This window comes from Leptopilina boulardi, unplaced genomic scaffold, assembly GCF_019393585.1.
Source record: "Leptopilina boulardi isolate dan_hultmark-lab unplaced genomic scaffold, ZJU_Lbou_2.1 LbouV2_121, whole genome shotgun sequence".
Classification (NCBI taxonomy): domain Eukaryota; kingdom Metazoa; phylum Arthropoda; class Insecta; order Hymenoptera; family Figitidae; genus Leptopilina; species Leptopilina boulardi.
The window spans coordinates 4,233,890-4,261,872 of record NW_026137665.1 but is presented as its reverse complement, the minus strand read 5'-3'; the positions used below and the strand labels follow the sequence as shown (position 1 = coordinate 4,261,872).

Below are 27,983 nucleotides of genomic sequence, written 5' to 3'. Positions count from 1 at the left end.
TTATTGAAAATATACGGGCAATGCCCATTCGTAAGCCCATTATTATATATTATTATTATTATTTTTATTATTACAATGTTAATCTTAAGAAACCAAAATATATATATATATTTAGAATACAATTTTTTTCACTGTAATGTGAAGAGCAAAAAATTATTAACAAGAATGACAATGCGAAAGAATTTTTAAAGTGCCATCCAATTGTTATCTGACATCAACGTTTTGATAATTTTTTTTTTTTTTTTTTTTTTTTTTATGATCTAAGAAAATTTGCGCGGCATATAAATACAAAGCATGAGAACATGAACGGCACATGTCAGATCTAAACGCGCTTTCTTCTCGAACGTATCTCGTGTCGACAGTATAATAATTGTTCAATCTCATAAAGTGTTGTATATATATATATAGTTTCAAGAACTCATTTCTACAGGTCAGTGCCAATAAATCGAACGAGCAATTTTCTAACCAATTTAAGTGTCGATTATAAAATGATAACCCATCAGTGTGATGAGAGAGAGAGAGATATTTTTTACGGATATTATTAATATATGTAATAAAAAACGCGATAAAAAAGAAAGATTACAAAAACGGTTCTAAAACTATGAAAAACTTTTTTTAAAATTACGTGTATTATATGGTTTTTGAAATCTGAATTTTTTTTTTAATTGCGGAAAGTGGATAAATATTTTTATTTAAAGTTTATTTTTTTTAATTCCTCTATATAGTAATTTGTGTTTTTTTAAAAAAAGTGTGTAATTATAAACAAGGACATTGAAATGAATTATATACCATCTCATATGGGTGATTCTACAAACGAGGGAATTATGAGCGGTCAAGCTTATTTTGTATATTAATTTTGAAAAAAATAATTTTTTTTTTTTTAATGAAAATTGTAAATCTAAATGGTTTCTATTGTGGCACTAAAAAGCAGCCGATGAACTCTCTAAATCTGAATTAGTAAAAAAGTTTACTAATTTGAATTAGTGACTCACTTTTTGCTTCTCAATTAGTAAAATTTTACTAAATATTAGTAACTTTTACTAACAATTAGTAAAATTTAACTAATTCTAAAGTAAAATTTTACTAAATATTAGTAACTTTTACTAACAATTAGTAAAATTTAACTAATTCTAAAGCAAAAAGTGAGTCACTAATTCAAATTAGTAAACTTTTTTACTAATTCAGATTTAGAGAGAAAAAAAATATTTCTTGCAAAAAATACACATCAAAGTGCTAAATTCTCATTCGTCTGGCATGTCCCACAGTGAAAATGACAGTTTATATTGTGAAAAAATATTATTTTTCAAGTGCAGGGTGTCTAACAAAGATTGAGAAAAAAATTCCCTGACTCCTCCCTAACATTTTTTGATTTTTCCCTGACTTTTTAATAACCTTATTTCTGCTTTTTTTTGGACAAAAATATGATTACTGACATATTTAACGATAAATTAATTTCTAATGGTAGTAACAAATGGTAATAAAAACCATTCAAGTTTTTTTTAGATTTAAAAATTTTTCAATTCACAAAAAATTTTAATTTTTGTAGAAATTTACAGAAATTTCCCTGACTTTGAATGAAATTTTCTGAAATTCCCTGACTTTTCCCTGACCGTTAGACACCCTGAAGTGTTTAGCGGAAAATTCATACTGGATTTGTAATTTTGTATAGTTGTAGATTATTATAGTGGAAATAATTATGACATTACTCTAAATCTTATTTATAAAATATCTTCTCGAACTTTGTCCCTAGATTTTGTTATCATTCGTCTGGCAGTTGAAAACACGTTAAAATTATTAAAAATCAATACATTCTAATGAAGTTACAGTTCGTTATTGTTGTTAATTAAACTAAACTAAATGTGATAGCACGCGAGTTTTATTTAATTTGTTATTCTATTAACCAAGATTTCTCAATTTGTGACCAAAATTGCGTTGTGACCAGACAAATTCTCATTCGTCTGGCATCAATTTTTTTGAAAAAAATATTATTTTTAGGTCCTTTTATAGGCTTATGTATTGCAAATTTGAATTCTCTATCGGATAGAATTGCTTATTTTTTATTTAATGTTGTTTCTACCTTTTTTTTTAAAAAAAAAAACAGCCAAATTCTCATTCGTCTGGCACTTTTGAGACAGGATATACATTAATCACTAAAAACAGCGTAAAACTAATAATTTTTTAACAATTTTCGATTTTCTTGACTTAAAATAATCCTCACTAAATTTTTAAGATATTGCTAAACCCCAATCTTTAATTTTCATTTTGTATATACAATTATATTAATATAAATAAACAAATAAAAAGTACTTTTTTCCTGTGAATCGTATGAATATCACAATAAAATCGAAATATTTTTTATTATTAGACACTTAAAGTACTCCTACAGATTTGTGATCTGTAAAATTATGTTCTAGTAGAACACACGTAATTTGTTATAAACAAATTATATAAACAAATTATTAATTAAAGCGATACCTTTTATTGATCCTTGTAAAATTCGTTACTCGGGGGTTTTCGGGGTCGCTGATTACGAATCCGACGTCAGTTTTTCAAAATTCAAAATGGCGGACGACTTTTGAAAAAACTTAATATATTTGTCTGAAAATAATTACTCAGGGGTTTTTGGGATCGCTGATTACGAATCCGACGTCAGTTTTTTAAAATTCAAAATGGCAGATCCAATATGGCGAACAAATTTTGAAAAAAACTTATTAATTTAAATTAACCTGTTTATCAAAATTATACGTGCAAAAAATGTTTCATTCCATACTTTTTCTTTTTATAATTACCAGATTACGAGCTTCAAGCCAGATTTTCAAAATTTGACTATTTTAAAGAAATATCTTAAAAATTGTGGAATTTAAAAAATTGAACTTTAGATTAGTTTTCAATAATTTAAAAACTTCTGGATTTCAAATTTAATAAAAATCAAACAATTTTTTAAAAATTCGTTTAATAGATTAGATTCGCACATTTTAAATATGAAAAACTGACGTCGGAATCGTTATCAGCGACCCTTCAAAGTTACCAAGTAAGTAGTTTCCAGTGATTTTAAATATTTGTCCGCCATATTGGATTCGCCATTTTGAATTTTGAAAAACTGACCTCGGATTCGTAATCAGCGACCCCGAAAACCCCCGAGTAATAAATTTTGTATAAATCCATCCATTATTTTTTGTATTAATGTGAATTTTCTATACACGATCTTAATTTCCTGGATAAATTGTTTATAAACAACCATAACTTTTGTAATTTTTAATATTTTGTCTGTTCACTTTCAGATATATCTTTTTTAGTGTCATTAACTTCAAGTTAAAGTACTTTTCAGACCTTAAATGAGAAAAAAATGTTGTATCCATATTTTCTTCATTTTCATCCTTCGTTTGTAGAATCACCCATATATATATATGATGAGAATGTAAATATTGAAGTTTAATTTTAGTATTAATTTATAAATTTTCATTAATAAAATTAAGTAACTTTTTTCTTAATGAAGAATAATTTTGAAAAAATTGAGAATCTTAACTAAAAAATCGCGTATTCTACATAAGTGAAATGTATCTGAAATTCTGAATATTCAAATGTACGAAAAATTTATTTACTACATTTTTAATTTTTAATTTTATTATGAAATATTGCTTTTTTGTATTTAAAAATACAATAATATTTTTATTTATTTATTTTTATTATTAAATTGTTTAATGTAATATTTTATTTATTATTGCCGTAGTAATTTTTTTTTAAATATTTATAAACTCTAAAATAATGATTTCGTTCATTTGAACGTTCATAATTTTTAAGAAAAAAACAAAAAATGTTAAATAATTAATAGTTTCTAATAAATTTTGACTTAATACATTTTTTTTTTTAAATTTACAAAAACTAAATCTTTCAAAATTTGGTTTAACAAATTTTAAATATATTTTTAATTCTGTGAATAATTATTTTTTAGTTTGAGGTTATGTTATGTTACGGTTTTGTGTTAAGTATACAAAATAGATGTGATTCATTTTCAAAAATTAAGAGAAAATGGAAAATATTGTGAAATAACGAATATTTTTGCACAAATCCATAAAATATAATAATTACCAGACGTAAATAAAATACTATTCTTATTTATCTTAATTGAAAACTGCTTGTGATTGCATAATAAAGTGAAATTTGTTTTTAGGTTAGAAAAATGAAAACATGTGTTTTGACAGCAGAAACGCGGTAGTGACAACTTTAATAATGACGCTAAATTTCAAAACTTATGAAATTATTTTATTATTGTAATAAATAATAATTTATTTTTTTTTTAACTTCAAAATTAAAAAATTAATACTGGTAAATAAAATCTTTTTAAAATATTAGAAAAAATAATTGTAATTCAAAATTATCGTGCAAAATGCTGCCAACCTAGAAATCTGAAATTCCGTGCAGGATTATTTTGACTAACTTGAAGTTCGTCGGTTACTCAATTCGATACCCAACTTAAAATAAATTCGCAGATAATTAGAATTTCAGATTAATTAAACTAATTAGAATTAGTTTATAATATAAGAGATAATTAAGAAAAATATTACCACAACTACGAAAATTTCCAACTGTTCTTCACATATTCGGTGCCGTTGACTACTAATTGCTCGTAAATATTACAAAATTCAAAATGGCGGAATTTTTTTATAAGTTCATCAGTTTTACTTAAAACTAGTCACTCGGGGGGTTTTCGGGGTCGCTGATTACGAATTTAACATCAGAATTATGAAATTAAAAATGACGGTTCCGAGGAATCCAACATGGCCTTAACATAACCTCAAAACTGAAAAGTGGTTTTTAACTCAAACAATTTAAAAAAATTTTTTTTTTTAAATTTCAAACAATTTTAGAAGATTCAGTTTTTTTAATAAAAGTTTTGTTTGCGTTTAAAACCATTTTTCAGTTTTGAGGTTATGTTAAGGCCTCCATTCTCCTTAAGAAAAATATTCAAAATTTGATTCATTTATGATTTATAATAAAGGTACGATATAATTTATAACAATTTATAAATAAAATTTTGAATATTTTTCTGAAATATTTCGACATAAAACTTAACATAACCTTAATGTTAAGGCGTAATAATTTATTTTAGAATTTCTTTGCAACTTTTATATTTTATTAAAATTAATTAAAAAAAGGGAGTAATTACCTGAGTGTATAGTTCCTATTTCAAAAATTTACTAAATTAAATCCAAAATGGAAAATAATATCAAATTTTTATGTCAAATTGTTTAAAAGTACAAACAATAACAATTTCCTAAATTCTCAAAAGAGTTCACAGGATATAACGTAAACAGTTTTCGCTTCGAGTTTCTTGGATTTAAATTTTCGACTACTATAGCGACTCTTCTCTCTCTCTCTCTCTCTCTCTCACTCTCTCTGTTTTTCTTCGATTGCGCGATTCTAATTGAAGCCGAATCCTAAAGTTTCTTGGAGAATGCTCCCGCGAATATCGGAAGAAGCGATAAATCTTTGAGTGAACAATAAGTTTCTCTGAAGAATTGCGTGGTGGGTGGATGGATAAAGGGGCGAAAGGAGGGGGAGAGTTGGGTGGTTGGGTGGCTTTATATAAGGATTCTAGAAAGGGAACAATGATTTGTTGAAGAAATTCTTCGATTTTCCTCTCATTCCAATTTCAGAAATGGCCCAAGGGACACTGTCATGGCTGAACCAAGATTTTGTGGGAAAGGCCCTCAGAATAGGAGAGAATGATGACTCGATTCAGGTGCACGATATATTCACAAAAGCTGCTACGGATAAAGGTGATAACTATACGAGTCAAATGATTCGTGTCACTGTTGAATTATCAAGAAAAGTTGGTAGTCGCAATGTCACTGAGAAAAAGTCTCTTATCATTAAAATTGTACCCGCTGAAGAAAAAACACGCGAAATGGTAAATAATATTGAAAAATATTTTTAAAAAATAATACATTTTTTTTTTTTTTGCTTTTAAATAATGAAAAAAATAATATTGCTAGAGAATTATGTAAAAATGCCTACAAATCAATTCTTTGTTTATTATTTATTGATTTATTTTTTATGTCTGATATATTATTATTATTAGAATTGAGATTTCATAATCTTTCGAAATATTTATTATTATACTTCCTCATATCAGAGGAATTACATTGTATTGTAGATAAAAATTTTCGATTGTAATTTTTTTTCGACATATAATTTTTTGAGACACATGAATATCTGACGAATCTAAAATGGCATAAATCTTATTTGACCTAAATTCCATTTAATTTTAACTTGTGACAAAAACTCAACTTTTCTTCAAGAAAAAATTTCATTAGATGGAATTTGTAAATGTTAAAAAAAAGGAATTTTTTTTCTTTTTACCAATTTTCTCTACAATTAATAATTTACTAGAAAAACTAAAAAAAATAATATAATGACAGGTTCATTACGTCCTGTCGCCGTCAGATGGCAGAAGCATGCAGGGAGCACAAAGTCACAGCTGTTATTATATTACTTTCCTAATTTTCGTTTTAAAATCGCGTTTTTTTTATAGATTCACATAATCTTTCGGATTTTGGTAATTTATAAAATAAAGATCCTTGGCATTTTGGTCGATTTTGTAAAAAGTGTCCGTGTTTCGAGAAAAAACTATTTTAAAATCAATGTTTATGACCGTTGGACATTCTTAAAAAATTATACTTTGAACATATTTATATTTTGCTATAGTGTTACAAAAAACAAAATTATATTATGTTTTCACAAAGTGACAAATGTGGGTTGATATTTTAAAAATTAATTAAAAAATGTGACTGCTTAAATTTTTTTTAAAAAATCTTTATCTTCAAAACTATTATAAACCAGAATATATGGAGAATATTTAAAAATTCATTAATTGACCTCTTTGTGAACCTTTTACTAGTATAAAATATTACAAAGTTATTGACGTTTTATGAAATTATAATATTTATAAAATCATGTCTTCTTGGACAATTTTAGTTTAACATTTTTATATCAGTTCTGATATTCTATATTCTAAAAAAAGTCCCAGACACCTTAAAACTGCATCTGTTGACCTATATATTCAAATCTTTTTCCAACAAAGATATATATGTATTAGGGATTTATTGAATTTTTGAAAAACGTCAATTTGTTAGACAGTTATAAAATTTTTAATTGAAAAAAATTTTTTGTAAAGAAATAATGAAATCTCAAGAACTGAATTTAGTGAAAAATTCGGAAAAATTTAAATAATTTGAATTAGTAAAATTTAACCAATTAAATGTGAAAATGGCATTTTTTTATAATTTATAAATTTCTTAATATTAATTGTATTTATTATTATTTATAAAATTATCAAAACTTAATTAATTAGAAATCAACAAAACAATTAATTATTCAAATTAGTGAAAATTGCCACTAATTCAAATAAATTTATTTGATCTAAATAAATGTTTGGTTTATTTTAATAAATTTTTCCAATGAAATAAAAATTTTATTAAACCAAATATAAAAATTTGATTAAATCAACTAAAATTTGGTTATTTCAAAGAAATTTTTTTCTGAGTTTAAAATTGCATGACAATAAAAAGCATTTTAATCATTTTTTTTTCTATTTTAAATATACAGGTCGAAAAAGCAGGTCTTTTTAGCACGGAAATGATAATGATGACAGAGACATTGCCAAAGATGAATGAAATTCTAGGGAACATTAAACCATTTAATGCCAAAGGATATTACATTCAAAAAACGAATCCTACACTTCTTATATTTGACGATTTAGCACCAATGGGATTTCGTATGGCTAATCGACAAGCTGGACTTGACATAGATCACAGTTTAATGGCTCTCAGAGAACTAGCAAGGTTTCACGCATGTTCTATTGCAATTTGTGAAAAGGTCTGTCACACTTATTATCTCCTTGTTTTTTTTTTTACTGTATTCTTGACACACATATTACAAATCGAAACATTCTGAAAAATATTGCTTTAACAAAAAAAAAGAAATTACCATTTTTAAAGATGAAAAAAAAACAAATTCATTTTCACGTTATAATTACCAAACCACTAAAATAAAAGAATTAAAAATTAAATGACACTGAGATAAATGATTTTAAAAATATATTCATACATTTTGAGAATTTTTTTTTGTCTCTGAACAATTACATCATCATTGGTTCATTAAACGATTATTATATTCTAATCTTTGAAATAATGTTTGTTATTTGCTGATGAATCATTTCCTTGACTAGTTCACTGAACTCAACCACCACCTGTTGGACATTTTCTCATGCAAAGGGGGAGAATCTTCAGTATACACTTGACTCAAGAATTAGAGAACACCCTCTTTAAAAAAAAATCAATTATATACATTCAACCTTTGTATTTTAAATTCAAATATTATCATTCATCCTTGAATTTGATTTTAAAATTAAATTTAGTCATTTTTGGAATTTTTTTTTTTTTGGTCACTATACTAAATAAGCAACTTTTTCCTGTTTAAAGTGGTGTTTTCTGCCGTTAAAATAATATTTATTATAGTTTTCTTTTAGTAATACTCAGATTTTTATATATTTATTTTAAAAAAATATAATTTTCTCTCTTATCATTTATTTGTTTTTGTATTATTTTTAGAAATACACAATGTAAATCTTTGCATCTAGCTTAAAAATTGTTAATAGTATTTTTTGGGTAAAAAACACTTCTTTATGATTTTTTTTTTTTTAGTGATTTATAATTATGTAATGACAACTGTATTTTTTTTTACACATTGAAAAGGTTATTTTATTATTTTATTTATAAATAACATTCGAAGCCAGAAATGTCAAATTGGCTCAAACTTTTGAGATAAACTCAAAAAACTGTGCACAAAAGTGATTTAAAATCAAAAAGTTTTTTGAGTTTATCTCAAAATTTTGAGCCAATTTGACATTTCTGGCTTCGAATTCGGATTCAGCGGGAAAAAATACATGGAAATACACTAGTGTAGTGTGTTGGACAAAAAAATTTTCGTTTTTTTTGATTTTAACTAATTTTTTGTGCACAGTTGCGCACAAAGATGCGCAGAAGTTACACGGAAAAAAAGAAAAAGTAATTTTTACTACTTTCAGAGTAAAACGAGAACTGTCCGAAGTTTCTGCGCATCTCTGGCAATTTTTATTCCAAAAAAAAGTAAAATTTCCTATTTTTGTAGTAAATTTTAATGTTTCCGTAGTAATTTTTACTATTTCTGGAGTAAATTTTACTTTTTTTTGGAATAAATGTTGCCAGAGATGCGCAGAAACTTCGAACAATTTCCCGTTTTACTCTGAAAGTAGTAAAAATTACCTTTTCTTTTTTCCGTGTACCAATAAACAGAGTTGGCAATGACCGTATATAAACGCAACTGCGCATGCGCCACAATAACTCTCACATTGGCAAAAAAAAGTGCGTTTTATATGAAATGCTTTATTATAAGAAAGCAATATAAAAACATTTTCACTATTGAATTCATTGTTTTTTTTCAATATAATACTTTCTAATCAATTTTAATTTTTTTAACGTATTTAAGTATATAATAATAATATTATTATAATAATAAAATAATAATTATTATATTATCTTTATTATTTTCATTAAATTACTATTATTTAATTAATTTATTACTGGTAATAATGATAATAATTAATAAATATTAGAAAAAGATAAATATTTCAGTATTTGTTGATGTTACGTGACTGGAACACTAATTTGAGGTTAGTTTCCTGTTTTATTTTGACCAAACGACCATGTTAAATCTGCGTTAAGGCCAGGTCCAAGTCGAGTCAGCTGTTCCTTTGAAGTTTCAATGGAACAGCTGACTCGACTTGGACCTGGCCTTAAAAGTGGACCAAATTTTGGTAACCGCTTAATGTCATGAAAATACGTAATGGAACACTGGCGCCACTGATTGTGTTAAACTCAGCTGGACAGTCAGCCATTGTAAAAGTTTTAAAAATAAGGAGCAATGTATTTTTGGGTTATGTTCAATGTACTTCTAATTTTTCCCACTGTTTACATACTTCCGACGAGAGCGCTTGTGTTCCATTACGTATTTTCATGACCCTAAGCGGATACCAAAATTTGTTCCACTTTCAATGTACGTCGTTCGGTCTCCTTATACTACTTCATGGCTGAAAGTAACTTATCAGTAAAAGTCTTTCTAATAATAAAATAATTTTGTGATTACTTGAAATATTCATATAATTATAATATTATTATATTGAAATACTTGTTGGTTAATTAAATAGCAGTGATCCACTGTATACTAGCCATAACCTCCAAAATAAATTTATCAAGTTTTGCTTCAAATTTTTATTAAAAATAATTAAAATTTTAGTAAAATTAATTAAAATTTTTATATATTTAATCATATAGTTAAAATCTTAAAATAACGTGTGGATTATTTAAAAAAATGTATTATTTACTTTTCGCCAAATACAAAAAATTGTTCAAAAAAAAATTTTAAATTAAAATATTACTATATGGCTTTGAAAAAAAAGTGATCTACTGTTGTCCACTCTTGTCTATACCATATATAGTTGAACGTCCATGAAAATAAGATGGGAAACCATTAGAGAAAATGGTTGGTAGTCACATGACACGGTTAAACTTTAAGTAGATACGCAAGGTCGAGGCACCCTTTGTTGGCAACGGTGGCAATAAAAGTCTACGTTTTCCGTTCAAGTCTGACTTTTTTTCTTTTTTTTTTTTCATGAAAACGAGTCGAACTCGCAGTTTCGACAGAACTTTCAACGCCACGAGAAGTTAGTAGGACATGGGTAAATTTGAAAGGGGAGCAACCAAAGTTCAATATCTTTTATTATCCCCTGATACTGTCGTACGTGATTTTGTGAAATAGATTGAGAAAATGAAAAAAATCTTATACGCTTCACTCTAAATTAGAAACAATATTCTTTGCCAGATACAAAAAAAAGTGAAACAATTTTTCAAAATTTTTATACTTTTTTTTTTCTAAAAAAAATGATCATTTATCTATATAGATAAAACTTTTTTTTTTCCTTAACATAAAGTTTCACTATACCTTTCTTTCTTTTTCTTTTCCTTTTTTTTACAAGAAAAGTTTATGAGTTCCTCCTTCCTGAAGTACTAAGATTGAAGTAAATTCTTTAATTGACCAATAACCCACTTGTACTTTTTTAAGAGGCCAACAAATAAAAAAAAGTTGAGAACTTTATTATCTCGTGAAAACTTATGCAATCTCAAACTCCATACGGATGGAATTTCACTTTTGCGTTCAATTTTTTTTTTTTTTTTTTTTTATATTTAAAGCAATAAGATTCAGCAATCGAAAACAATAAGTGGAGAGAATGATATTTGAGCTTGTAAAAGTTGTAATCAAAATGTGCATGCTTCGAATTATAGTATATTTTAATTAAAAGTTTGTGTACAATTTCTATTCCACGTGAGATCGCATATAGAATATATTATAATATCTGGATGGTTTTCTCGAAATATTCCTTTTACATGTCCTCAAGATTTTCTAAATAATTATAATTATTTAAAAAAAAATCCACATTTTTTTAGTTTACAACTTTTTTTGGAAATCAGACAAAAAAAAATATTGTTAATTTTAATGATTTTATGTGCTTTCTTTAAAATTTCCCACTTTTAAAAATTAGATTTCTGAGTCATTTCATCAGTCAAAGTAAAACAGGAAACTAACCTCAAATTAGTGATCCAAACACGAAACATTAAGGCCAGGTCCAAGTGAGGCAGCTCACTAAAAAACTGAAATTTTTGAAAATTTCCAACAGCCTTTTCTTGAAAACAAGAAGATAAAATGCTTTTTCCTTTATAGATAATTGATTATTGGCAAGATATACACCAGCTAAAACTTTTTTTGAGTTAAAATAATGAAAAAAATTTCATTTCAATAAATTAAATATGAGCACTTTTTCACAAAAACTGTAACAGTACTTTCTCAGAAATTACAATCAAAAATGCAATTTCCATTTGGAAAATTAATAAACGCTAAAAAATACACCAGCTAAGATTTACCAATCACGAAAATAACAAAAAAAAAAGTTTTTTAACAAAACATATTTTACTAATTATGACAGCCGTTTGGCAGGTTATATATGTCACCAGACGTTTCGCAATTTTGCCAAAAGGAGGAGATTGGCGCTGTTGCTAACCACCTGAAATACATAATCTACCAAAGGGCTGTCACAATCAGTAAAACAGTGTCCATATGTTAAATATGTAATAAAATTTTTTGTTGTTATTTTCGTGATTGGTGAATCTTAGCTGGTCTATTGTTTAACGTTTATTAATTTTCCAAATGGAAATTGTACTGTTACGGTTTTTGTGAAAAAACTGCTCTTATTTAATTTATATCGACATGAAATTTTTTTCATCATTTTAACCCAAAAAAAGTTTTAGCTGGTGTATTTCTTGCTAATAATCAATTATCCATAAAGAAAAACGCATTTTACCTTCTTGTTTTCGAGAAAAGGCTGTTAAAAATTTTCCAAAATTATAGTTTTAATGTAGATGGCGCTGCCTCACTTGGACCTGGTCTTAAGGGGTACTGAAATATTTTTCTTCTAATATTTATGAGACGCATAAATAATACCTAAAATTAATTTGTTAACATTTTTATTTGATAGAATTTCATTAGATAGAATTTTTTTTTTTAGTCGAATTTTTATTTGTTCGAATAATTTTTTTTAACAAAATTTCCATTAAACTGATTTTTTATATTACAGAATTTTTATATAACCAAACATTTACTTCACAGAATTTTTATTAGATTAAATTTTTATTCATTAACATTTTTATTTGTTAGAATTTTCGTTTATTAAAATTTTTATTTGCTTGAATTTTCATTTAACCGATTTTTCATATTACGATTATTTTTACTTAGCCAATAATTGATTTAACAGAATTTCTATTTGAACAATTTTTTTTTATTCGATAAAATTAATCACAAAATAATTAATAAAAATTAATTTTTATAAATAAACATTAGAATTAAAAATAAAAAAACTTAAATTTTTTTTTAATTAAAAAAACCAGTAATTTTATTATGTAAAATTTATTTATTATTATTCTTAAACATTTTTTTTTAAATTAAAGCATTTTAAATAAGAGCGCCTTTTTCTACCAATGAGGGAATAATATTAGCGCAAGCGCAGTTGCGTTTGGTGACATTTCTTGGCATCTTTGCTTCAAAACTAGTTTAAATTGAAAAAAAATCATAACTTCCATAATTTTTATCAAATATAAAGAAATAAAAAAATACATATTTTCTTATTTTTCATATAAAGACTACGAAAAAAATAATCCAGTTTAAAAAAAAATATTTTTTAAATTAAAATCTCACATGTGATCTATGATGATTTTGATGGCACAAAATGTATCGAATAAAATCAAATAACGTTTATAGCCCTGCAAACTATCTGCATAATTTTGCTCTGTTGCAAAATTTCAAATGTTAAACTTTCACCCCTTTAGCTAATTAGAGAACGTTTCGCGGTTCTTGCTTTATAGCGATGTTATACGACTACTTTAATGAGGTGGTTTCAGAACAGTTATAAAAACCCAACCACTAAATCCGGATGTTAAATTATGCAAAAAGAAGATTATGTTTCCTTGAAAAAAAAAATTTTTTTTCTTTTCTTTAACCTAATTTGTCATTATTTTAATTAACATAAACCATTTAATATTTATTATTGTTATATATATTTTTTTTTCATAGTTTATATTATTTTCAGGAGCCAAAAACAAAGGAAATTTTTAATAAGGGAATGTTTAATAATTCTCATGGTCCAGAAATGGGTCAATTTTTTAATTCAAGCGTAAAATCATTGGCTAAAGAAGTTGCAAATTGGTCTGAATTTGATCCTGAGTAAGTAAATACAAAAAAAAAAATTCTACTTAAAATCTGAACTGTCCGCAGTTTCTGTAAATTTTTACCTCCAGAAATAAATTTACATCTAAATTAGTAAAAATTATTCCGTAAATAGTAAATTTTACTATTTTGTGGAGTAAAAATTGCCAGAAATACGCAGAAACTGCGGACAGTTCAACTTTTACTTTTAAAATAGTAAAAGTTACTTTATTCATTTTTCCATTTTTCACCCTGTGACTTTATTTACTTTAATTTTTATTTAATTTATAGCAAAAATTTCAATTTTGTTTTCAAATAAATTTTGTTTTTTTTTTAGAATTTCAGGAAAATTATTAAAATTAGGTGAAGTAGCTTACAAAAAAGGAATTGAAGCAAGTCAATTGAAAAAAGACGAGTTTCATGTGATAAATCATGGTGACTTTTGGGTAAATAACATGCTTTTCCGGTACGACAATCATGGGAAAGTGATTGATCACATTTTCGTAAGTTTACTAACTTCTACTTATACACATACCCGCATATATTTAGAGAGAGAAACGCGCGAGTATTTTAAAGAAAAAAAAAAAAAACTACCAAGATTTATATGAAAACTTTTCACAAAATTAATTGCAATCCATACATGAATTTAATTCGCATATTATATTGCATGATATTTCTTTGAAGAATCTATTTATATATAAGAAATATTGATTACTCCATTATGGGAAAACCAAAAAGAAAATCATTTTTATTAGTTTTTAAGTTAAAAAAATTTACATTTTTTTTTTTGCGGTGAAATTTTGTTTTTTTTTCAATTAATTATATTTATAGATATTAATAGTAATAATGATAATTATTAATAAGGAAATAGTTGATAAACTCTATAGAATTTTGAGAATTTGGTACTTATAAACTGCATCATCAAAGATTATAATAACGTGGTGTTGACTTAGTCATATATATATATAGGAATCACTAAGTCGTTCTAAGTTTGCACTTTTGGGACTTAAGAGAAAAGCATTAGTTTTCCTAAAGTGCATTTGTTAGATAAGTTATAAACTTAGAATTTAATACTAAATCAAAACCGAAATTGGATTTCATTAAAATTTTAACGTTTCTTCAAACTTTTTCACATTATTCCCCTAAATCTAGATATAGATAGTTAAAATTAACTAATTTTTGATAAAAATTTTAGCAGACTTTTTGATTTATCAGCTAGTAAAAAAATAACTATAATAGTAGTCAAAAACTATCAGAATTAATTTGGAATAGAAATTCATTAAAATTTAAGTTATTTTGCAACATAACCTAAAAAATTGTTTAACTCGCAAATTGTGTATTTAACTATTTGAATGATTTAGTAAAAATATTATTTTATACAAAATTTTTTTTGGAAGTGTATTTTTAAGAAGGAATGTTACACTTTAACATAACCTCAAAAATGAGAAATTGTTTTTTAACAATTTAACGCAAACAAAATCATGATTAAAATTAATTACAACCAATTTTAGAAGATTTTGTTTGCGTTTAATTGTTAAAAAACAATTTCTAAGTTTTGAGGTTATGTTAACGTGTACCATTCCTCCTTAATTTTCATAAGAAACATTTTAAGGCCTTTATAGACATTAGTTAAACATTAGTTGCGGATATCACTCACCAGGTTCGCTAGAGTCAATTTCCGCATAAAGCGCCAAATTTAAATCACAACTTGCTATAAATGTTTCTATATTTTTTGTGTTTCATTTCTCAAAATTAAAAAAACATATAACTCCAAAGTAGAATAAAAATTTAAATTCAATTCATCTTCTATCTAGAGTAATTTTGGTGCATAGAGTTTTTTTTCCTCTTTTTTTTTTTTAATGAACATTCTTCAACTTTAAAGAGCGCGTCACCTTTAACAAAAAAAAAAAGAAAAAAAAAAAATCTGAATTTCACGGGGTTTCACTGGTGGTGAACGCGTCTCAGAAGAAAAATCATGCAATATGAATAATGCAGTGAGTTCAATTCGATTGGATTCGACTGCACTCGAGTAGACATCCACCTGCCCCACTTTTACGTCGCGTCAGCACCCTCGACTTGGACTACTTCCGAAACACAAATTCCTCTTCTTTTCCCCATACGATTCTATTTCCAATTCAATACGTGCTGAAACTCAACTCGATTCGGTCGACTGATTTCAGGTGGATTTTCAATTGTGCGTTTACGGTTCTCCGGCCATTGATCTTCACTATTTCCTCAATACAAGTGTATCATATGAGGTCTATGAGGACAGTATGGAATTACTTCTTAAGGAATATATAAATTCACTTTCAAATTGGATGCATCTCAGTGGATGTAAAAAAGAACCACTTTCACTTGATGCATTAAAAAAAATGTTAAAAGAACGTGAAATGTTTGGTTTAATTGCATCGCTTACTGTATTGCCAATTGTTTTAGTTAATAAAGACGATGCAAAGAGTTTCGATGAAATGTTAGATGCCAATGGAGAATTTCAAGATAGTGGCTATTACAGTGGTAAAATGTTTCGACATGTTATTGGCAAACGATTACCAAATTGGAATAAAAGGGGTCTACTTGATGTTTAATAACAAAAATTTTAATATGTCAATTTAGGTCAATTTTGTTAAAAGTTTTATTTAAATAGAAACTAAATGTATAATGTAATTAAAAAAGTTACCAAAGATTGTTAAATTATTTATATATCTATAACAACATATGAGTAATGAAATTTAAAATTGAATTCGCGCTTAACTAAAATATTCTGTCTATTTCTAGAACAAAAATTATATTTGTGATGACAAGTAAATTTAGAGCTGTGAATAAAATAAATTTCAAAAAGACGATCAGTATTTTATCTAGATTGTAAACAATAAAATGTATATAATATGTTAAAAATTTGTATTTTCTAGTCTTATTTAGTGCTTAAAGAAAATAATAATTTTAAATGTATATTGCAAATATTCTAAAAAAAAACAAAATAAAATTTCTTTTCGAATATACTTTTTAGAATATTTTTCAACATAATAATTCTAAGACATATTATAATTCTTGTAGATAATTTTAATATAATATAATATAATGACTTTTCAAAGAAATCCTTAAAAGGTTTTCCTGACATATTATTTACTATGGTAACTTAATATAATGATGTATTGCTCTATTTTTCCGCAAAACTAGAGAGGAAATTAAAATGACGCCAAATTACAACGGTGTCATTTTAATTTTTCGCTCTAATTTTACGGAAAAATAAAGCAACAACAGCGCCATTTTAATTTTTGCTCTAGTTTTTTGTAGAAATAGAACAAAAACGATGTTATTTTAATTTTTGTCCCATTTTTACGCAAAAACTAGAGCAGAAATTAAAATGGCGCTGTTGTTGCACTATTTTTCCGTAAATTAATTGAACAAAAATGGCGAGATTTTAATTTCTGTCGTATTTTTACGAAAAACTGGAGCAGAAATTAAACTGACGAAAAAATAATAATGGTGCCATTTTAATTTCTGCTCTAGTTTTACGGAAAAATTGAGAAAAAACAGCGCCATTTTAATTTTAACTCTATTTTTTTGTAATATTAGAACAAAAACGGCGTCAGTTTAATTTCTGCTATAGTTTTACGTGAAAATAGGACAGAAATTAAAATGTTGCCATTATCGCTCTATTTCTACAAAAAAAAATAGAGCAGACATTAAAATGGCGCTGTTGCTGATCTATTTTTCCGTAAAAATATGAAAAAAAACCCGGTCATTTTAATTTCTGCTCTAATTTTGCAGTAAAAATACGGCAAAAACGGCGCCACTGTAATATCTGTTCCAGTTTTACGGCAAAATATAAGCAAAAACGCCGCCATTTTAATTTTTGATCTAGGATTTTAAAAAAATAGGTCAGAAATTAAAATGAGGCCGTTTTTTATATATTTTTCCGTCAAAATAAAGCATAAATCAAAATGACGTCATTAAAAATACGACGTAAATATAGCAGTATTTTAATTTCTTCTCTAGTTTTTTGTACAGATAGGTCAGAAATTAAAATGACGTCATTTCTGCTCTATTTTTCGAAAAATTAAATAAAATTTTTGTAAAATTCGAACAAAAACAGCATCATTTTAATTTCTGCTCTCGTTTTTCGTAAAAATAGGACAGATATTGTACTTTTTTTTATTAAAAAATTACAGCAGAAATTAAAATGAACGCGCTTTTTTTTCTTATTTTTACTAAAAAATAGAGCAAAAACAAAGCGATTTTAAATTCTGCTATAGTTTAAGGGCAGAAATTAAAATGACGGCCTTTTTTTGCTCTAATTTTCATAATTTATTTCAAAATTACAGAAATTTAAGGAAATTCCATGATTTTTTCATACAAAAAATCAATTTAATGACTTTTACCTGATTTCTGTTTTACCGACCGAATGAAATATAGTTTCGTGTTTAGATCACTAATATTGAGGTTAGTTTCTCGCTTTATTTTAACAGCTAAAAGTTTTTTTTATCAGTAAAAAAATCTTCTTTCTCTAAAATAATTTTGTTATCAGTTCAATTATCACTATTATTTTATGTTAATAAATAGAAGTTGATAAAAGAAATAAAATTTTTAGTTACTAAAAAAAAATTTTTTTCCTTGAAAATTACGAGTTTACTGAAGAGTCACTCATATATGAATGTATATGATTATATTATATGAATGCAACTAATATCCCATATATTAGAAGTACACTGGAAAAAAGGTTTGGTATTGACAACCAAACGTTTGGTTGGTATTTAAGGCCAGGTCCAAGTGAGGCAGCTCACTAAAAAACTGAAATTTTTGAAAATTTCCAACAGCCTTTTCTTAAAAACAAGAAGATAAAATGCTTTTTTCTTTATGGATAATTGATTATTGGCAAGAAATACACCAGCTAAAACTTTTTTTGAGTTAAAATAATGAAAAAAATTTCATGTCAATAAATTAAATATGAGCAGTTTTTTCAGAAAAACTGTAACAGTACTTTCTCAGAAATTACAATCAAAAATGCAATTTCCATTTGGAAAATTAATAAACGCTAAAAAATACACCAGCTAAGATTTACCAATCACGAAAATAACAAAAAAAAAGTTTTTTAACATAACATATTTTACTAATTATGACAGCCGTTTGGCAGGTTATATATGTCACCAGACGTTTTGCGATTTTGCCGAAAGGTGGAGATTGGCGCTGTTGCTAACCACCTGAAATACATAATCTACCAAAGGGCTGTCACAATCAGTAAAACAGTGTCCATATGTTAAATATGTAATAAAATTTTTTGTTGTTATTTTCGTGATTGGTGAATCTTAGCTGGTGTATTGTTTAACGTTTCTTAATTTTCCAAATGGAAATTGTACTATTACAGTTTTTGTGAAAAAACTGCTCATATTTAATTTATCGACATGAAATTTTTTTCATCATTTTAACCCAAAAAAAGTTTTAGCTGGTGTATTTCTTGCTAATAATCAATTATCCATAAAGAAAAACGCATTTTACCTTCTTGTTTTCGAGAAAAGGCTGTTGAAAATTCTCCAAAATTATAGTTTTAATGTAGATGGCGCTGCCTCACTTGGACCTGGCCTTAAGCTACCAAAATTTTGGTTGTCCCGTTTTATAGTTTTAGTTATATTATTATATTATTATTTTATAGTTAGGACAACAAAAATCGTTTTTTTTTCTAATTTTGGTTGTGTCAAACAAATTTTGGTTGTGTCAAACAAATTTTGGTTGTGTCAAACAAATTTTGGTTGAGACAATTAAAATTTTATTGATACAACAAAAAAGTTTTGGTTGCTTAAATACCAACCAAACGTTTGGTTGTCAATACCAAACCCTTTTTTCAGTGCATAATGATGTCATGTACAATATTGAAAATGAACGATAGAACTATTCAATATTGTATATGAAAATAATGAGAAATTTCAGATGAAATAATTAGTCTATAATAGAAACAAGTATATCAAAGGGAATCCTATTGTAAAATAATGTACATTAAAACAGTTTGCAAATATATATATATATATCTAGTGAAATCATAATATTGACCATAGCTCTCTCTCTCTATATATATATATTATGGTTATCAATACAAACTTTCTAAGTAATAAATTCCAGAAAATAACATTATTTATCTTTTCCTGAAACGTAATATTTATATAAATCATGATAAAAGCTTGTTCCAATAAATATATCTCTATATTTTAAGTGGCTGCGAATGTCTAAGGGATATATCATCCACAATTTATTATATTTAGACTCAACATTTTATATATATATGTTATAAGAAATAAATATTTTTATGAGTGTTTCTTAGAATCGCATTTTTCTACCCTAATTCCACGATTTGAGGTCAACTTTTCGGTTGCGTATATAAATCAAATAAAGGGCAGTTTGATCCTTCATACTTGGGGGGATATAGGATCTATGTAATTTTTTTTTCCTTCATGAAGTCTTTACTATATATATATAGATGTTTCGTGAAAAATATATATACAAGTTTTCGAAAACGATCTTGAAAAAATAAACATTTAGTTGTACTATATATATATGTATATATTTATCAATTATATTACATCCAGGACCTAACGAGCGATTGCAGATCGAAAGGGCAGATATCAAGCTGATTGGGTTTTAGTCAGTTACGTAATTAATCATCTCTAAATGGTGTCAAAGTTAGTCATTAATTTCCTAGTCGAATCGCACTATGTGATTAACTCTGAAAGCTAATTAATAACACTGAAAGCTGGGACATGTATTATAGCTTTCAATTAGACCAAACATGTGGCATGGTTTGTCTATATATATATATATATATTTCTGAAATGGTTTCGCGAGCGCGAATATGCCATAGTGCATATGACGCGAAACAAACGGTCAAATTAATCATTACAATTGGTATCTCCAATATACTAAAATAAGCCCTTATTAATCTCAACTTCAAGGGTATATGTATATATATATATATACGTGTCCCAAATATTCATATATTAACCTCATATGTGTATATAGTAGAGGAACTCCTATCTCCTATATCAAAAGATATACATACGCGAGAATACTGAGCCAGATGCACATTATGCACCATTTTCACCCAACATATGCAGACTACGTAAATTCTTCGTTACGTCACTATGTCAGTTCCGTTATATTATATGTTTCCCTTTCTTAACTACCGTTAGAGGCAAATGTGTTACTTTTGGCACGAACCAGTTATGAGATCGTATATATATATATATATATATATATATAACCATAGCTTTTCTCATTAAATTTTCTCAACATACTCTGACAAGAACAAATTATTATTGCTAATTCTTTTGAAACATATATTGCATTTGCAATTTGAATCAGAATGAAAATTATGCATTGCGATTATATTAATGTTCCTTTATTTTTAAGAGCAAAATTTATTTGGAACAAATAAAAATTATTTTATCATCATTTTGGTCAAACGGAGACAATTGAAAAAAAACCGTTTATATATTATAACGTGTATTTTTATTAATTTATTTATTTAATTGAATTTACTGCAATTGTTAATGTTAATTAATTTATAATGTGGATTTGAGTAAAATACCCGTTATATTTGGTTTATTTTAATTTAATGCCCGAGACGCCAGGTTATTTTGTGGAAAATAATCAAACCATTTATTTAATAAATTTAATATGCTAGCCCAGCTGTAAACAAGGAGAGCGGGTGGGTAAGGAAAATCACCAATATCATTTTTAAACCACACTTTAATTATAATATAAAACAGGTCCAGAAGGGACCTGTGAAAACACAGAAATTTAGTTATAATTTGAAACAGGTCCTGAAGGGACCCGTCAAAACACACAAGTTTTCGTAGAACAGAGTTTTGATTATTTTAATATTTTAGGCGATCAAATCCGCCGAAAGTTCACTTTAAATGACGAGAGACTCACCGGAGATACGCCGCCGTCCTTGCAATAGACCTCGTCTCCTTATTTTACTTATTTTTATACAATTTTCACTGGACACCAAAATTAAACAATACTGTTGTCGAACGCCAAAACGAGAATGATCAAAAATGTCTGTTCGTCCGCGTCAACGCGTCCGTTCGTCGCGCTTCGTCTACATGGTGAGTCTCGCCCGAGTTACAAAAGATCCACAATTGGTAATCGATGCGCGTCAGATGGTAATTTCATTAATTATCGACGGTCGAAAGAAAGTTCGATAAATGACCGATAGGGGCGCTGCACAATAACATGTGTCTGGAAGATGGCGATGACCAGTGTTTTGACAGGTCTCTGTTATTAGAAGTAGATCTTCGCTTTCCTGGCAATGTTGAATAATTGGGACTCACAGCCAATTATATATGCCAGAAAATACTTCCCTTGATGTCTTCCTTCAAGGCTGTTTAAGTCGATGATCGACCCGATAATTGTGAAATTGGGGACTTAACCCCAAGTGTCATTTTATGTAAAGTAAAAGAAAGAAAAGTGTTAGTTTAATTCTTGAATTTGTTATGATCGGTGAACAATAATCTGACGGTTCGTTCATTAGCGAAATTATGGAATTTATTGAAATAAAGGTAAAATAAAAGTGATAGAATTGAAGTGAAATAAGTGTGATTCCCGCTCTGGCGTTAAATTGACGATAAATTAATTATTTTTATTTATATGGAACGCAGGCAATAAAATGCCGCGTTACAATATTTAGAATTTTAAATTAAAATTTAATTATAATGTAACATCACTTTTTAGCTAAAAGCAATGTGGTCTTTAATATTTTGTGAAAAAATAATTTTTAAAATAATTTATATTTAAAAATGAACTTGCGGAGGTTGTAAATAAAAAATACAACCTAAAAAAGACAGAAAATCACTTGCGGAGCTACAAGTTGTAAATGCGCTCGAGATCTGTCTCAGGTTGCAAAGTAAGAAAATACGTCAAGAACACTAATGCCATGAGTGCGGGTGAGACAAGTAGAAAATGTATGACGTTTTTTCTTTAGTTTATATGTTGAAGTAATTATTAAACATAAATCTAGTAAATTTTAATGTGTTTTACAAGTTGCAAATAGCAAACATTTGTATTAAGAATACCACAAAATAATTTCCAAATTAACAAAATAATTATTAAAGATGAACGTGTTGTTATCGTAATGAACAACGAATAATATTTTTTATTTATAGTTGGTCATTAAAGTTCAAAACTTACAATTATTTACTAAAACAAGAACTATGTCCTTGAATTTTGAAGTTATGATTAAATCTACTATCAATGCCGTAAAATGACGTGACTTTAGCCAAATTTCTATTTTTACGCCGTAAAAAGACGTGACTTCAGCAAAATGTCTATTTTCTCTCAGTAAAATGTCATGACTTTAGCCGATTAAGAAAATTAATATTTTTATTATAAAGAAATATAATTAACAAAAAAAAATAACAATAAATTTAATAGTAAAAATGTTTTTGTATTGCTTTTTTAACGTTTTTTTTTTATTATTAAGAATTTTAAATAGCGCGCTTTTTTCGACCTACACAGGAAAAAATAAGTTTCGTTGCAAACCCGAAAAGAAGCCAGTTTCAATATGGGACACAAACTAGATTCCCGCGCGTGGAAATAAAACTATGGGTAAAATCATAAAAACCATGGGAAAATTAATTTTTTAATTTTACTAATTTTGGGCAATTGCTAAAATCTTGGAAACCATGGAAAATTTTTTTTTATATATTACGGATTTTGGACTATGGCTAAAAACTTGCGAACCATGGGAAAATTATTTTGTTTAATTTACGGATTTTTGACCATTGCAAAAATCATGCGAAATATGAAAAATTAATTTTAAAAAATTCCCAGCTCCAAAATTCGTAAAATAGAAAAAAAAATTTCCCATGGTTCGCAAGATTTTAGCAATGGTTTAAAATCAAAAAAAAAAATTAAAAAACTTTTTCCCATGGTTTTCAAGATTTTAGCAATGGTTTAAAAACTTAATCTATCAACTTACTATAAAATTGTTTTTCATAATAAAAAAATTGTTATAAATAATTTTATAAAAAATTAAATTAACTTTTGTTTCTTTTTTAAGTTTACAATATTGTTTTTCAACAATAATTGTTGCAATTTTGTTGAACAATATATTGTAAACTTGAAAAAGAAACAAAAGTTAATTTAATTTTTTATAAAATTATTTATAACAATTTTTTTATTATGTAAAACAATTTTATAGTAAGTTGATAGATTAGGGAAATTATTAAAATTTTTATATAAAAACAGTAAAATTTCTAAAAAAAATATATGAAATTTAAAAAAATTTGTTTAAAATAATTGTTTATAACAATTATTTTTTAATGTAAATAAAATGGATTTATCCTTAAAACAAAGTTTAAATCATTTGGATAGTTTATCAATTGTTTTTGTTATTACATTTTGTAAAAAAATAAGATTTTAAAGAATTTAATAAAAATGTGTTAGTTGTTTATTTAAAAATATAAATAATTAATAATTAAGCAATAAAAACGACCCGATTTCTCTTATATTTATCACTGATCATTAGCCAAGAGGAAATATTCAATTCTGTTAAGATTTACGGGCTATTAGTACTTTTGAACAGCAACTTGCATACAGCGACTAGCATTGAAAGCGCAGTTCGCCGCTGCGCGAAAAGACAAAAAATTCAATATCTCGGAAAGTTTAAGAGTCTCCATTGATTTTTTTTTATGAAAATACTCGTGAGATCCTAAGGAATCGAAATATCAGTATTAGAAAAAAAATTAAAGATACGCTTATCAAAGAAAAATTTGTTTAAACAATAATTTTTAATTTTTTTTTGTTTAAAAAAAAAATTTTTTTTTTGTAAATTTTTTTTCTAAATTGTTAGCTAATAATACGTATTCCCTGAAAAAATCATTAAAATCGATTCTTTTTTCTTTGAGATACAAATTTTTCAAAATTTCAAAAAAAATTTTAAAAGTCCTGTAAATTCAAAAATTTTCAAAAATCGCTTTTGGACTTTTTATTAGCATGTATTTCACTACATTTTCCCAAAGTTTCATCGAAATCGAAAACCTAGGGGACAACTTTGATTTGGTTCAAAATCAAAAAAATTTTTTTTTTATTTCCCATCGGTTGGCAAGATTTTAGCAATGGTCCAAAAACTGTAAATTTAAAAAATTAATTTTCTCATGGTTGGCAAGTTTTTAGCAATGGTCCAAAATCAGTAAAATTAAAAAAAAAATTTCCAAGGTTTCCATAAGATTCCAGCAATGGTGAAAAATCCGTAAAGATAAAAAAAAAATTCCCATGGGAAACGGACATGAGCAATAATTTTTAAGATTTTTGCCAAGGTAGCAATGAAATTATGAATTTAGAATTAAAAAAACGTGTTTAGAGAGATATTAGGAACAGTGTATGAACAAAAAATTGTGGTATGACAATAATTCTAAATCAGTTTCTGATATGGAAAGCATTTAACAAAATAAATTTTTCTCCTAAGTTTTTTTTAGTAGTCACTCACGAAAAATTATCACTTTTTTAATAGTGATTATCGATGGTCACTCTGCGCAAAATTATCAATATTTTTTTCCACCCGGGATAGTATAAAAAAAAATGTACATATAATAATAATAATAGGAAAACTAAACGAAATAATGTGATAAAAGGTTATTGAAAAATATACAATACAGATCAAGAACCTTGTATACTTGAAACCTTTTTGAAGCATTAAACATGAAGAATCGGGAACCTAGAGAAGAGGATAATTGACACTTTTATCCACTTGACACTCTAGAGTCTTCTGTTTCAAGTAGCCATATACAGAAATCGATTGGTAAACCAATAAATTCAGTCAGCTAAGATGCTTCTCTTTAAAGCCCTTTTTTTCTTTACACCCACAAAAGAGAAATACCTCTACATATAACACTTTTCACATATTATAAACTATTCTGATAATAAATTGACGTTCAATTTTACAACAAATAACCAAAGATCAATGCAAGAAACATGTATTATTCGAGTAAAATAAAAAATTACTCGTCAGTGCTATATATATATAAGTTCCATGAACAAAATTGAGATATCGCTATTGAAAACGAAAAAAAAAAAAATGAAACGGATTGATGAAAGAAAAAAATTCCTTTTTAAAGTGAAACATTGTTAGAATATTTTCATTATTTACGATGTTTTATTGAAAAAGATTCAATTTCAAACATTTTTCCTTCCACACTATCTACCATACTTTTATGTGTAGAGTTCGCATTTTTATTATTCCCTTATTTTTTTATTTGACGATTTTGTGTGCAATAGAATCCATATGCATATACTTGTAGTAAAAAAAAAAAGAGTGCTGCACTTTATTGGAAAAAAATTTTATAGATTGAAGGAGGATAATAAAGTTCTTTGACAGAATATAAAAGTTATATATTTAAAAAAAAAAAAAAAATATTCATCTGCCATTAAAACTTTTTTTACAAATAAATAAATTTTGTTGCTCTTTTTAATTTTTCCAATCTACTATAATATTTAAAAAAAAAAGAAATATTAATTAAAATGTTTTAACAATAATTAATTGATTATATTAAAAAGAAATACTTGTACTTAAATTTTCCCCGTATTAAAAGTGTGTGTATAAAAATGTTTAATTAGAAAATGGAATATTCAAAAAGCAGTGCAAACATTTTTTTTCTTTTTTATGAATCTGTAAATTGACTTTGAATAATGTCGAGTGTTCTTTATATAATATGTAAAGATGTATGTAAATGGAATAGAAGCGAGTAAGGCGAGGCGATGGTGTTATCTGCACCGAGAACTTTTTATCGAGGACCTAGGTAATATGATGAACCCTGGGAGTGCATCGCATAATTTCCCTGGATGGAGAATATGCAAGGGTCTAAGAAGAAGTTGCGATACGAGACAAAAGTGGATAGATGAAGTCAAACGAACATATATATATATATATGAGGACAGAAAAGCGGGCATTCGCTGTCCATGCTCTAATATAATTTCTTCTCTTTCCAGCTCGAAACAGAAAGTGGAATATTGCTAGAAATGTGTGTGGTACAATTTTTCTGTTTTTATTTCTCTCCTTTGTGCTCTCTTTTTAACTTCATATACTATATACCTATATATATATAGCTAACGATATTCAACTGTTTGATAACATTCTTTTTCCTCTTTCTTCCACACTGAGAATTACTCTAGTTTTAATAGTATTAGTTTTTCAATTATATTATATTTTAGAAGAAATTTTTTTAATTTTCTATTCTTTTATTTCTTATGTCATCAGTTAATAAATTGAAATTATTTTCCAAAAAACATAAAATTTTTTAAAAATAAATAATAATAATAATAACACTGGCACACAAAAAGAAATTTGATGTTCTGAGCTTATGATCAGACCATGAGTATACTTTATGTTTTCGGGGTCCCTGAAACCGAATCTGAAGTCTGTGTCAGGATCATCACCCATCTTTACCCATCACGTTTAGGATTTTGAAATAACCTCAAAAAACACTAAAATTTGACCCCAAATTTTTGAAATCAATAAAAATTTATGTCTCCAAGTCTTATCCCACGTGAAAAAGTTCCCGGGAATCCACTCCCTGGAAATTCCAATCGGAAATTCCTTTGGAAATTCCTGTTGGAAATTCTCGTTAGAAGTTCTTGTTGGAAGTTCCAGCTGTCAAATTTCTATTTAGATCAATTATTTAATCATTTATCATCTATTTAATCTAATTTAGTTAAATAAAAATATGAACAAAAAAAATTATGTTTAATATACAAATATAATTATGTGAAAATTAGTTTTCAAGAAAATTTCGTGAAATAATTTTTAGGTTAAGTTTGTTGTGGTTTTGAGTTTATTTGGTTAAATTAAATTAAATTAAAATGTATTACTGTTAACTGTCGAACGAGGGCGAATAAGCGAGTTAAAAAAAAACAATATCACAAGTAATATTGAATTTTTGAAAAATTGAATAAAAATTGTTGAAATAATTAATTTTGCGAAGAATTCTAATTAATATTATTTTAATTAATTCAACTTTTAAAACTGTAAATTTTAAACTAAAATTATAAAATTGTTTTACTTATCCAGGTTTTCTTCCACTGGAAAAATATTCTCTGACAATTCCAAGTATTCCTTGACCTTAGCAACTCTAGATTTTTTTTTG

At 26.4% G+C, this 27,983-nt stretch overlaps 2 protein-coding genes across 6 annotated transcripts in view; one reads left to right on the top strand and one right to left on the bottom strand.

The window, feature by feature from the left end:
- LOC127285439 (basement membrane-specific heparan sulfate proteoglycan core protein-like) overlaps nucleotides 1–27,983 on the bottom strand; it is a 389,597-nt gene that overhangs the window by 306,113 nt on the left and 55,501 nt on the right. The gene's annotated exons all lie outside the window — the stretch shown is intronic.
- LOC127285418 (uncharacterized) lies at nucleotides 297–16,692 on the top strand. The gene is made up of 6 exons (XM_051311423.1): nucleotides 297–430; nucleotides 5,658–5,911; nucleotides 7,609–7,878; nucleotides 13,736–13,869; nucleotides 14,189–14,354; nucleotides 16,032–16,692. The coding sequence occupies exons 2-6, from the start codon at nucleotides 5,660–5,662 to the stop codon at nucleotides 16,434–16,436; spliced, it is 1,227 nt and encodes a 408-aa protein (XP_051167380.1). The 5' UTR covers nucleotides 297–430; nucleotides 5,658–5,659; the 3' UTR covers nucleotides 16,437–16,692.

Coding starts and splice junctions, on each gene's coding strand:
- LOC127285418 (XM_051311423.1), top strand. CDS start 5,660: ATGGCCCAAGGGACACTGTCATGGCTGAACCAAGATTTTGTGGGAAAG. Junction 5,912..7,608: donor AAGAAAAAACACGCGAAATG/GTAAATAATATT, acceptor TTAAATATACAG/GTCGAAAAAGCAGGTCTTTT. Junction 13,870..14,188: donor TGGTCTGAATTTGATCCTGA/GTAAGTAAATAC, acceptor TTTTTTTTTTAG/AATTTCAGGAAAATTATTAA.